We start from the raw sequence: 14,048 nt of genomic DNA, 5'->3' as shown, positions 1-14,048 counted from the left end.
TTAGTTTACCAGCTATGTCCATGGGCCAAGTCCAGAACCAGACCAGCTACATGTCCAGAACCAGACCAGCTCCAAGTCCAGAACCAGACCAGCTCCAAGTCCAGAACCAGACCAGCTCCAAGTCCAGAACCAGACCAGCTCCAAGTCCAGAACCAGGCCAGCTCCAAGTCCAGAACCAGGCCAGCTCCAAGTCCAGAACCAGACCAGCTACAATCCAGAACCAGACCAGCTACAAGTCCAGAACCAGATCAGCTACACGTCCAGAACCAGACCAGCTACACGTTCAGAACCAGACCAGCTACACGTCCAGAACCAGACCAGTTACACGTTCAGAACCAGACCAGCTACAAGTCCAGAACCAGACCAGCTATTTCACCCCAAATTACAGGGTCTGCCTGTTACAGAGCACAGGCAGAGGATGGGTTCACATAGTCCAGGGGTTGGGTGTGCAGCATAGATCCGAGCTGGCCTGGCCAGGGGCTGGGTGGGCAGCATAGATCAGAGCTGGCCGGGCCAGGGGTTGGGTATGCAGCATAGATCAGAGCTGGCCTGGCCAGGGACTGGGTGGGCAGCATAGATCAGAGTTGGCCTGGCCAGGGGCTGGGTGGGCAGCATAGATCAGAGGTGGCCTGGCCAGGGGTTGGGTGGGCAGCATAGATCAGAGCTGGCCTGGCCAGGGGTTGGGTGGGCAGCATAGATCAGAGCTGGCCTGGCCAGGGGTTGAGTGGGCAGCATAGATCAGAGCTGGCCTGGCCAGGGGTTGGGTGGGCAGCATAGATCAGAGCTGGCCTGGCCAGGGGTTGGGTGGGTTAGAAAATGAGGAGATGACTAAAACCGGCATGACCATCTCTCTCCACTGGGCCAGCACAGACGGTCTGTCTGGGTCGCGTCCAAACAGTCTCAAACAGCTTCCTTGCTTCCTTTGTCAGCTGAAAGGACTTGGACCATAGATCGTATAAAACACGAGACCGGTCCAAGCGCTGTGGTATAAAAGTATTGTCAACGTAACGATGAGACATGCCACAACTGTTTCTACTCCTGGTCCTGACTGTGTGTACTGGAGCGACTGGGGTTGATGATGCAGGCAAACTCTCTTGATTTGATTTGGTTGAGGCATTTATGCACAACAGCAATGACACACTACCTTGCTCTGGCCCAAAAAAATGTACTTTTTTTGAAATCTCCAGCACCAACCCATGCATCGTGTGATTTTAACCAATTATGAAGAGGCATTTCCAACGAAATGCCTACTGATGTCACGCCCTGACCTTAGACAGCCTTTTTATGTCTCTATTTGATTTGGCCAGGGTGTGATTTGAGGTGGGCATTCTATGTTTTTGTTTTCTACGATTTTGTATTTCTATGTTTTGGCCGGGTATGGTTCTCAATCAGGGACAGCTGTCTATCGTTGTCTCTGATTGGGAACCATAATTAGGCAGCCCTTTTTCCCTCCTTTCAGGGTGGGAAGTTAACTTTGTTTGTGGCACTAATGCCCTGTAAGCTTCACGGTTGTTGTTTCGTTTGTTGTTTTGTTGGCGACATTTTGAAATAAAAAGGAAAATGTACGCGTACCACGCTGCACTTTGGTCCACTTCTTTTGATGGCCATGACAACTGATTGTCTACTAATTGGTTGATAATGTTATTGGAAACCCATACAGTGCCTTTGGAAAGTATTCAGACCCTTTGAAATGTTCCACATTTTGTTATGCTACAGGTTTATTCTAAAATTGTATTTCTTTGCAAATTTTGCAAAAATTAAACACAGAAATACCTTATTTACATAACTATTCAGACCCTTTGCTATGAGACTCAAAATTGAGCTCAGGTGAATCCTGTTTCCATTGTTCATCCTTGAGATGTTTCTACAACTTGACTGGAGTCCAACTTGAGTTAACCATACACTAAGTTGACTGTGCCTTTAAACAGCTTGGAAAATTCCAGAAAATTATGTAATGGCTTTAGAAGATTCTGAGGCTCATAGATATCATTTGAGTCAATTGGAGGTGTACCTGTATTTGAGTCAATTGGAGGTGTACCTGTATTTGAGTCAATTGGAGGTGTACCTGTGGATGTATTTCAAGGCCTACATTCAAACTCAGTGCCTCTTTGCTTGACATCATGGGAAAATAAAAGAAATCAGCCAAGACTTCAGAAGAAAGTTGTAAATCTCCACAAGTCTAGTTCATCCTTGGGAGCAATTTCCAAATTCCTGAAGGTACCACGTTCATCTGTACAAACAATAGTACACAAGTATAAACACCATGGGACTGCAGAGCCATCATACCACTCAGGAAGGGGACATGTTCTGTCTCCTAGAGATGAACGTACTTTGGTGTGAAAAGTGAAAATCAATCCCAGAACAACAGCAAAGGACCTTGTGAAGATGCTGGAGGAAACAGGTACAAAATATCTATATCCACAGTAAAACGAGTCCTATATCGACACAACCTGAAAGGCTGCTCAGCAAGGAAGAAGCCACTGCTCCAAAACCGCCATAAAAAAGCCTGTTTGCAACTGCACATGGGGACAAATATCGTACTTTTTGGAGAAATGTCCTCTGGTCTGATGAAACAAAAATATAACTGTTTGGCCATAATGACCATCGTTCTGTTTGGAGGGAAAAGGAGGAGGCTTGCAAGCCGAAGAACATCATCCCAACCATGAAGCACGGGGGTGGCAGCATCATGTTGTGGGGGTGATTTGCTGCAGGAGGGACTGGTACACTTCACAAAATAGATGGCATAATGAGGAAGAAAAATGAAGTGGATATATTGAAGCAACATCTCAAGACATCAGTCAGGAAGTTAAAGTTTGGTCGCAAATGGGTCTTCCAGATGGACAATGACCCCAAGCGTACTTCCAAAGTTGTGGCAAAATGGCTTAAGGACAACAAAGTGAAGGTATTGGAATGGCCATCACAAAGCCCTGACCTCAACCCTATAGAAAATTTGTGGGCAGAACTGGAAAAGCATGTGCGAGCAAGGAGGCCTACAAACCTGACTCAGGTACACCAGCTCTGTCAGGAAGAATGGGCCAAAATGCATCTAACTTATTGTGGGAAGCTTGCGGAAGGCTACCCAAAACGTTTGACCCAAGTTAAACAATTTTAAGGCAATGCTACCAAACACTAATTGAGTGCATCTAAACTTCTGACCCACTGGGAATGTGATGAAAGAAATAAAAGCTGAAATACATCTCTCTACTATTATTCTGACATTTCACATTCTTAAAATAAAGTGGTGATCCTAACTGACCTAAAACAGGGAATTGTTACTAGGATTAAATGTCAGGAGTTGTGAAAAACTGCGTTTAAATGTATTTGGTTAAGGTGTTAACTTCCGACTTCAACTGTATAAGAGCAAAGTACAGAGAGATCCTTGATGAAAACCTGCCCCATAGCTCTCAGGACCTCAGACATAGTACTGAGTAAAGGGTCTGAATACTTATGGAAATGTGATAATTTTTTTTGTGTTATTTATAAATGAGCAAAAATGTAAAAAAAAAAAGTTTTTTGCTTTGTCAATATGGGTTATTGTGATGTCATTATGGGGTATTGTGATGTCATTATGGGGTATTGTGATGTCATTATGGGGTATTGTGATGTCATTATGGGGTATTGTGATGTCAATATGGGGTATTGTGATGTCAATATGGGGTATTGTGATGTCATTATGGGGTATTGTGATGTCAATATGGGGTATTGTGATGTCAATATGGGTTATTGTGTCTCGATTGATGAAAAACAATGTAATACATTTTAGAATAAGGCTGTAACCTAACAAAATGTGGAAAAAGTTAAGAGGTCTGAAAACATTCCTAAGGCACTGTATCTTCCTCTATTTTTCCCCTCCACAAAACATAGGAACTCTCCATTTTCACATACTGTATGTTGATGTTGGGGTGGTGCTGGAGACGATGAATATGAATCTGACATTTAAAAAAAACATTTCCCTTTAACACCATGGGCAGAATATAACGTGTCTGTGAGTGTGTGCTTCCTGCTCTGTGAGAAACAGCACAGCAGCAGTTTCCTCATCCCTCATTAGAGGCTGAATCACATGAAGGATCAGAGCATGGCAAAGGGAGGGGGGGGGGGGTGCAACATTGGGCTCAGGCAGGCGGGCTAGACAATGGAAATCGCCCAGCGGAGCACCTCTTTCCTGCTGCCCCCCCCCCCCCCCCCTCTCTCTCTCTGGAAAACCCTGGCCTGGCACCAGCTGCTGAGGTAATGAAGTCAATACTGGCAACCAACCCTGGCCTGGCTTGCGCTGGCACCAGCTGCTGAGGTAATGAAGTCAATACTGGCAACCAACCCTGGCCTGGCCTGCGCTGGCACCAGCTGCTGAGGTAATGAAGTCAATAATTGCAACCAACCCTGGCCTGGCCTGGCACCAGCTGCTGAGGTAATGAAATCAATACTGGCAACCAACCCTGGCCTGGCCTGGCCTGCGCTGGCACCAGCTGCTGAGGTAATGAAGTCAATACTGGCAACGAACCCTGGCCTGGCCTGCGCTGGCACCAGCTGCTGAGGTAATGAAGTCAATACTGGCAACCAACCCTGGCCTGGCCTGCGCTGGCACCAGCTGCTGAGGTAGTGAAGTCAATACTGGCAACCAACCCTGGCCTGCGCTGGCACCAGCTGCTGAGGTAATGAAGTCAATACTGGCAACCAACCCTGGCCTGGCCTGCACTGGCACCAGCTGCTGAGGTAATGAAGTCAATAATTGCAACCAACCCTGGCCTGGCCTGGCCTGCGCTGGCACCAGCTGCTGAGGTAATGAAGTCAATACTGGCAACAAAGACCTGGTCTGGCCTGCGCTGGCACCAGCTGCTGAGGTAATTAAGTCAATACTGGCAACCAACGCTGGCCTGGCCTGCGCTGGCACCAGCTGCTGAGGTAATGAAGTCAATACTGGCAACCAACCCTGGCCTGCGCTGGCACCAGCTGCTGAGGTAATGAAGTCACTACTGGCAACCAACCCTGGCCTGCGTTGGCACCAGCTGCTGAGGTAATGAAGTCAATACTGGCAACCAACCCTGGCCTGGCCCTTGCTAGCACCAGCTGCTGAGGTAATGAAGTCAATAATTGCAACCAACCCTGGCCTGGCCTGGCCTGCACTGGCACCAGCTGCTGAGGTGATGAAGTCAAAACTGGCAACAAAGACCTGGCCTGCGCTGGCACCAGCTGCTGAGGTAATGAAGTCAATACTGGCAACCAACCCTGGCCTGGCCTGCGCTGGCACCAGCTGCTGAGGTAATGAAGTCAATACTGGCAACAAACCCTGGCCTGGCCTGCGCTGGCACCAGCTGCTGAGGTAATGAAGTCAACACTGGCAACCAACCCTGGCCTGGCCTGCGCTGGCACCAGCTGCTGAGGTAATGAAGTCAATACTGGCAACCAACCCTGGCCTGGCCTGCGCTGGCACCAGCTGCTGAGGTAGTGAAGTCAATACTGGCAACCAACCCTGGCCTGCGCTGGCACCAGCTGCTGAGGTAATGAAGTCAATACTGGCAACCAACCCTGGCCTGCGCTGGCACCAGCTGCTGAGGTAATGAAGTCAATACTGCAACCAACCCTGGCCTGGCCCTTGCTGGCACCAGCTGCTGAGGTAATGAAGTCAATACTGGCAACCAACCCTGGCCTGGCCTGCACTGGCACCAGCTGCTGAGGTAATGAAGTCAATAATTGCAACCAACCCTGGCCTGGCCTGGCCTGCGCTGGCACCAGCTGCTGAGGTAATGAAATCAATACTGGCAACAAAGATCTGGCCTGGCCTGCGCTGGCACCAGCTGCTGAGGTAATGAAGTCAATACTGGCAACCAACCCTGGCCTGCGCTGGCACCAGCTGCTGAGGTAATGAAGTCAATACTGCAACCAACCCTGGCCTGGCCCTTGCTGGCACCAGCTGCTGAGGTAATGAAGTCAATACTGGCAACCAACCCTGGCCTGGCCTGCACTGGCACCAGCTGCTGAGGTAATGAAGTCAATACTGGCAACCAACCCTGGCTTGGCCTATGCTGGCACCAGCTGCTGAGGTAATGAAGTCAATACTGGCAACCAACCCTGGCCTGGCCTGCCCTGGCACCAGCTGCTGAGGTAATGAAGTCAATACTGGCAACCAACCCTGGCCTGGCCTGTGCTGGCACCAGCTGCTGAGGTAATGAAGTCAATACTGGCAACCAACCCTGGCCTGGCCTGCCCTGGCAGGACCTGGCGTTCAACGCCCACAAGAGCGGAAATTGACCTTTTTTTGTTGCTGCTGAAATACGATGCCCATAGCTTACCCACGATGTTGCACGACATTTTAATAAATCAATCCTTGTTTTTATTCAAAGTATTTTCCGTGTCAATGCCGTGGGTTTCCTCTACGAGATGACGTACTACTACTTTTCAGTCTACGTTTCTTTTCGGGGGTTTTATTTGAATGTCACTTCCTACCAACATGTTGATTCATCAGAAAACAAAGTTCTTCCTCTTCGTGAGCCAATCAGCTTTTTACTATAGCCGTCTGTGCAAATCAAAATAGGGGGTGCAAAGATACGCACCTCCACTTCTTTACCAGCAAATGATCATAAATCCATGGGATAATTTGCCAAGTTTCACTTATGTTTTAGCTAGCTAGTCTGTATTTATAAATATATATTACCATTTTATAAATGGTAAATTGCTTGTGATATGAATACATTTTGAAACCTAGCCCCCCCCCCCCGTCGCTCCAAGATGAATGGTTTTGACCATGCTCCACTGCTTTGATTGGTGCAGCTAGAAACCACAAGTGTCTATCCTACAATGAAAAAAAGGCATCTGCAAAAAAAAAATCCACAAATGTATCTATTTTATAGTTCTGATGTTAAAAGGGTTAATGTTCTCTTATTTAGAAAAATAGTCCTGATCCTATAGGCCTAAACGATATCCCAAACAACTAGCAACACACTGAATTCATATACACTGTGAACAAAAATATAAAACGCAACATGAAACAATTTCAAATATTTGACTGAGTTGCATTTCATATAAGGAAATCAGTCAATTCAAATAAATAAATTAGGCCCTAATCTATGGATTTCACATGACTGGGAATACAGATATGCATCTGTTGGTCACAGATACCTTAAACAAAAGGTAGAGGAGTTTGGATCAGAAAACCAGTCAGTATCTGGTATGACCACCATTTGCCTCATGCATAGAGTTGATCAGGCTGTTGATTGTAGACTGTGGAATGTTGTCCCACTCTTCTTCAATGGCTGTGAGAAGTTGTTGGATATTGGAGGAAACTGGAACACTCTGTTGTACACGTCGATCCAGAGCATCCCAAACATGCTCAATGGGTGACATATCTGTTGAGTATGCAGGCCATGGAAGAACTGGGACATTTTCAGCTTATGGGAATTGTGTACAGATCCTTGCGTCATGGGGCCGTGTATTATCATGCTGAAACATTAGGTGATGGCAGTGGATGAATGGCACAATAATGGGCCTCAGGATCTCGTCATGGTTTCTCTGTGCATTCAAATTGTCATCGATAAAATGCAATTGTGTTTGTTGTCCGTAGCTTATGCCTGCCCATACCATAACCCCACCATGGGGCACTCTGTTCACAACACTGACATCAGCAAACCGCTCGCCCACACAACGCCTTACAAGCGATCTGCCATCTGCCCGGCACAGTTGAAACTGTGATTAATCTGTGAAGAGCACATTTCTCCAGCGTGCCAGTGGCCATCGAGCGTGGGCATTTGCCCACTGAAGTCGGTTACGATGCCAAACTCCAGTCAGGTCAAGACCCTGGTGAGGATGACGAGCACGCAGAGGAGCTTCCCTGAGACGGTTTCTGACAGTTTATGCAGAAATTCTTCGGTTGTGCAAACCCACAATTTCATCAGCTGTCCGGGTGGCTGGTCTCAGATGATACCGCAGGTGAAGAAGCCGGATGTGGAGGTCCTGGTCTGGTGTGGTTACACCTGGTCTGTGGTTGTGAGGCCGGTTGGACGTAATGCCAAATTCTCTAAAACAACGTTGGAGGCGGCTTTTGTTCTAAAAAAATGTAGCTTAAATTCTCTGGCAACAGCTCTGGTGGACATTCCTGCAGTCAGCATGCCAATTGCACGCTCCCTCAAAACTTGAGATATCTGTGGCATTGTGTACATTTTAGAGTGGCCTTTTATTGTCCCCAGCACAGGGTGCGCCTGTGTAAAGATTATGCTGTTTAATCAGCTTCTTGATATGCCACACTTGTCAGGTGGATGGATTATCTTGGCAAAGGAGAAATCCTCACTAACAAGGGATGTAAACATTGCAAAAATCTGAAACTTTCTGTCCAAAAATGATGCAGAAAAATTAATCCATGCTTTTGTCACTTCTAGGTTAGACTACTGCAATGCTCTACTTTCCGGCTACCCGGATAAAGCACTAAATAAACTTCAGTTGGTGCTAAATACGTCTGCTAGAATCCTGACTAGAACCAAAAAATTGGATCATATTACTCCAGTGCTAGCCTCTCTACACTGGCTTCCTGTCAAAGCAAGGGCTGATTTCAAGGTTTTACTGCTAACCTACAAAGCATTACATGGGCTTGCTCCTACCTATCTTTCTGATTTGGTCCTGCCGTACATACCTACACGTACGCTGCGGTCACAAGACGCAGGCCTCTTAATTGTCCCTAGAATTTCTAAGCAAACAGCTGGAGGCAGGGCTTTCTCCTATAGAGCTAAATTTTTATGGAACGGTCTGCCTACCCATGTCAGAGACGCAAACTCGGTCTCAACCTTTAAGTCTTTACTGAAGACTCATCTCTTCAGTGGGTCATATGATTGAGTGTAGTCTGGCCCAGGAGTGGGAAGGTGAACGGAAAGGCTCTGGAGAAACGAACCACCCTTGCTGTCTCTGCCTGGCCGGTTCCCCTCTTTCCACTGGGATTCTCTGCCTCTAACCCTATTACAGGGGCTGAGTCACTGGCTTACTGGGGCTCTTTCATGCCGTCCCTGGAAGGGGTGCGTCACCTGAGTGGGTTGATTCACTGATGTGGTCATCCTGTCTGGGTTGGCGCCCCCCTTGGGTTGTGCCATGGCGGAGATCTTTGTGGGCTATACTCGGCCCTGTCTCAGGATGGTAAGTTGGTGGTTGAAGATATCCCTCTAGTGGTGTGGGGGCTGTGCTTTGGCAAAGTGGGTGGGGTTATATCCTTCCTGTTTGGCCCTGTCCGGGGGTGTCCTCGGATGGGTCCACAGTGTCTCCTGACCCCTCCTGTCTCAGCCTCCAGTATTTATGCTGCAGTAGTTTATGTGTCTGGGGGCTAGGGTCAGTTTGTTATATCTGGAGTACTTCTCCTGTCTTATCCGGTGTCCTGTGTGAATTTAAGTATGCTTTCTCTAATTCTCTCTTTCTTTCGGAGGACCTGAGCCCTAGTACCATGCCTCAGGACTACCTGGCATGATGACTCCTTGCTGTCCCCAGTCCACCTGGCCGTGCTGCTGCTCCAGTTTCAACTATTCTGTCTGCGGCTATGGAATCCTGACCTGTTCACAGGACGTGCTACCTGTCCCAGACCTGCTGTTTTCAACACAGGAGTGGTAGAGATACTCTTAATCATTGGCTATGAAAAGCCAACTGACATTTACTCCTGAGGTGCTGACTTGTTGCACACTCGACAACTACTAGGATTATTATTATTTGACCATGCTGGTCATTTATGAACATTTGAACATCTTGGCCATGTTCTGTTATAATCTCCACCCAGCACAGCCAGAAGAGGACTGGCCACCCCTCATAGCCTGGTTCCTCTCTAGGTTTCTTCCTAGGTTTTGGCCTTTCTAGGGAGTTTTTCCTAGCCACCGTGCTTCTACACCTGCATTGCTTGCTGTTTGGGGTTTTAGGCTGGGTTTCTGTACAGCACTTTGAGATATCAGCTGATGTACGAAGGGCTATATAAATTAATTTGATTTGATTTGCACAAAATTTGAGAGAAATACATTTTTGTGCGTATGAACAATTTCTCAGATGTTTTATTTCTGCTCTTGAAACATGGGACCAACACTTTACATGATGCGTTTATATTCTTTGTTCAGTGTATTTTCTGTCTTTTCAATACCCCCCAAAAAAATTCTAATCTAGGAGGTATTCAAATAATTTCGCTGTGTATTTTGGATATGGAAACAAGGCATTAGAATGTACCAGAAGCCATCAAAATAGATAAGAGATGGTTGGCAACTTTTTCCTATTTTGACTGGCCATTGTGCTTGTGAAAAACATTGCCTCTTCCCTAAACATGAGTGAAGATTGGACTATAAAATGTGCTTTCCTGTACTATATCACATTCTTATTTTATATTATTTCTTATTGTTGTTGCATTGTCGAGAAGGAACCTGTAAGAAAGCAGTGTTTTCCAAATGTATATAGAGTAGCCAGCCAAATAGTAAAAGTAGCCCTAGGTGCCCTCCCCCTGGGTTTCCCCCCAGGACTCAAAATGTATCGCTAAATGAGCTCTGTTCACCATCTTCATCACATGTTTTCATAAATTATCTGCAGATAATAGCCAAAAAGCCTAGGCCTACCAGTAGCATATGCAAATGATGTCACCGATGCGATTCGATAGGCTACACAGACTGACGAGAAGAGAGTCCCAACTTCCTAGGAAAATAAACCTAGGAAGTAATAGGAAGTAATTCACTGGAAACGCCAAGCTTCCTGACATCCAGAGGAAGGCCCAAAAATGGTCAAAGACCCAGGCCACCCCTGTCATTCTCTCTACTAACGCACGGCAAGCGGTACTGGAGGGCCAAGTCCAGGACCAAAAGGCTCCTAAACAGCCCCGAGCCAATAATAATAACAATAATTTTGCACGCCCAATTTTTCCGTTTTTGATTTGTTAAAAAAGTTTGAAATATCAAATAAATGCCGTTCCACTTCATGATTGTGTCCCACTTGTTGTTGATTCTTCACAAAAAAATACAGTTTTATATCTTTATGTTTGAAGCCTGAAATGTGGCAAAAGGTCGCAAAGTTCAAGGGGGCCGAATACTTTCGCAAGGCACTGTACTTGGGCATTTGTGAAAATTCTATAGCAATATAGAGAGGGAAAGCGGCCGTGCGTTTGGACAATTAATAGACACTGCAGCAACTAAATCCTAATAAAAACATATTGTAAGGACCGATGCTGGAGATGAGAAGCAGGTACATTTAATGAGGAACAGACAGGCAACCGGACAGGAACAGAGTCAGCACACAGGGAAACAAGGACATAAGACAATCAATGCAGAAGCAGGGAACAGAGCGGGGAACCAGACAGATATGGGGAAGGTAATGACAGAGGTGAGTCCAGGTCCAATAATCGCTGATGTACATGACGGGGTCAGGGGGGAGGAGCGGGAGCAGGTGTGACAACATCTGTCTTGTCCAGGAACGGAGCCAATGCAGACCGGTGAGCCATAGCCAATCAGAGCTACAGTAGGCCTATATGCAAATAAGCCATTCGCCACACGGGCCTGCCATCATTCTCTTTGAACTGGACTGTGTGTTTACAGGCAGTAGGGCCTGTCATCATTCACTATGAACTGGACTGTGTGTTTACAGGCAGTAGGGCCTGTCATCATTCACTATGAACTGGACTGTGTGTTTACAGGAAGTAGGGCCTGTCATCATTCACTTTGAACTGGATTGTGTGTTCACAGGAAGTAGCAACAGCGTGACTTTAGATCATTAGAACACATTCACCACAAGCCACAAAATACACCTGAATAGATTTCTGCAAATAACTGTGGATAAAAGGTCGTTCAAGTTCAGCATAGCTAGCAAAGCGATTCACATTTCTTGCTAGCTAACCAAAATGACCCCTGCATCTCTAGCAGTAGGGGAAAAAGTTGGTCACTCAGTCACCCACTCAGAGTTTTTAGCATGCTAAATAAATTGTTGGCTACATAAATAGACACTCGAACCCAGGGGTGTCAAACGCAATCAAACGGAAATGGCTGCACGGGCCATATTGAAAAAAAAACACAACGGATTCGCGGGACCGACATAGCCTATTGATTTTTATTTTTGACAACAAATAAACATGCAATTGCGATCCAAACTGGCCATTGTTTTATTTGAAAAAATATTGCTCTTTAATGTCCACTTATCTACATAGGAGGCTGTATATAACATTTTAACATAAGAAAAGGTATAGAACAAAGTATTGAGATTGACCACATACTTATTTTCCACCATAATTTGCAAATAAATTCATTAAAAATCCTCCAATGTGATTTTCTGGATTTTTTCTTCTCATTTTGTCATTTTCATAGTTGAAGTGTACCTATGATGAAAATTACAGGCCTCCCTCATCTTTTTAAGTGGGAGAACTTGCACAATTGGTGGCTGACTAAATACCTTTCCCCCACTGTATACAGAATGTTGGTGCCTGCGTAGAGGTGGATCAGGGAATCACCCGCAGCAAGAGCGACATCGTTGATATATACAGAGAAAAGAGTCGGCCCGAGAATTGAACCCGCCCCCATAGAGACTGCCAGAGGTCCATACAACAGGCCCTCCGATTTGACACACTGAACTCTATCTGAGAAGTAGTTGGTGAACCAGGCGAGGCAGTAATTTGAGAAACCAAGGCTGTTGAGTCTACCAATAAGAATACGGTGATTGACAGAGTCGAAAGCCTTGGCCAGGGCGATGAAGATGGCTGCACAGTACTGTCTTTTATCAATGGCGGTTATGATACTGCACTGTCAGAACTAGAAGCACAAGCATTTCGCTACACTCGCATTAACATCTGCTTACCATGTTTAACATTTTATTTGATTTTATTTCAACTGTTGACTCATTTATAATCACTTGTGTGTCCACGAGCAATGACTGGCTCAATTATACACCATTTAATTTAATGTCAAGAGAAGCGAAAGTGTGTGAAGACTGAAAACATACCTCAAAATTGTATTCCCTGTCTGTCCTGCTCTGTGACATCCCCTTCAGTACAATCTTCTCTATATGTACAGCTGTAAGGAGTAGAGGGAAGAGAATTAACACATACATTCCTATTAGAGGTCGACCGATTAGGATTTTTCAACGCCGATACCGATACCGATTATTGGAGGACCAAAAAAGCAGATACCGATTAAATCGCCCTAATTTTTTAAAAACATTTATTTGTAATAATGACAATTACAACAATACTGAATGAACACTTATTTTAACTTAATATAATACATCAATAAAATCAATTTAGCCTCAAGTAAATAATGAAACATGTTCAATTTGGTTTAAATAATGCAAAAACAAAGTGAAAGTAAAAGTGCAATATGTGCTATGTAAGAAAGCTAACGTTTAAGTTCCTTGCTCAGAACATGAGAACATATGAAAGCTGGTGGTTCCTTTTAACATGAGTCTTCAAAATTCCCAGGTAAGAAGTTTTAGGTTGTAGTTATTTTAGGAATTATAGGACTATTTCCCTCTATACCATTTGTATTTCATTAACCTTTGACTGTTGGATGTTCTTATAGGCACTTTAGTATTGCCAGTGTAACAGTATAGCTTCCGTCCCTCTCCTCGGTCCTCCCTTGGCTCGAACCAGCAACACAACGACAACAGCCACCATCGAAGCAGGTTACACCAGCCTCATCTCGGGAGTTGATAGGCTTGAAGTCATAAACAGCGCAATGCTTGACGCACAACGAAGAGCTGCTGGCAAAACGCACAAAAGTGCTGTTTGAATGAATGTTTACGCGCCTGCTTCTACCTACCACCGCTCAGTCAGATTATATGCAACGCAGGACACGCTAGATAATATCTAGTAATATCATCAACCATGTGTAGTTAACTAGTGATTATGATTGATTGTTTTTTTTATAAGATAAGTTTAATGCTTGCTAGCAACTTACCTTGGCTTACTGCATTCGCATAACAGGCAGTCTCCTTGTGCAGTGCAACTAGAGAGAGGCAGGTCGTTATTGCGTTGGACTAGTTAACTGTAAGGTTGCAAGATTGGATACCCCGAGCTGACAAGGTGAAAATCTGTCATTCTGCCCCTGAACAAGGCAGTTAACCCACCGTTCCTAGGC

General features: G+C 45.6%; 1 protein-coding gene across 1 annotated transcript in view; it reads right to left on the bottom strand.

The window, feature by feature from the left end:
- Positions 1-14,048, bottom strand: part of LOC109909764 (zinc finger CCHC domain-containing protein 2) — an 81,673-nt gene that overhangs the window by 48,079 nt on the left and 19,546 nt on the right. Inside the window, exon 3 of the mRNA XM_020508782.2 lies at positions 12,916-12,986. Coding sequence (XP_020364371.2) covers positions 12,916-12,986 — 71 coding nt within the window. The remainder of the gene's footprint in view (positions 1-12,915; positions 12,987-14,048) is intronic.

Source organism: Oncorhynchus kisutch, linkage group LG18 (genome assembly GCF_002021735.2).
Source record: "Oncorhynchus kisutch isolate 150728-3 linkage group LG18, Okis_V2, whole genome shotgun sequence".
In the NCBI taxonomy this organism is placed as follows: Eukaryota; Metazoa; Chordata; class Actinopteri; order Salmoniformes; family Salmonidae; genus Oncorhynchus; species Oncorhynchus kisutch.
This window is presented reverse-complemented; position numbering and strand designations above follow the sequence as displayed.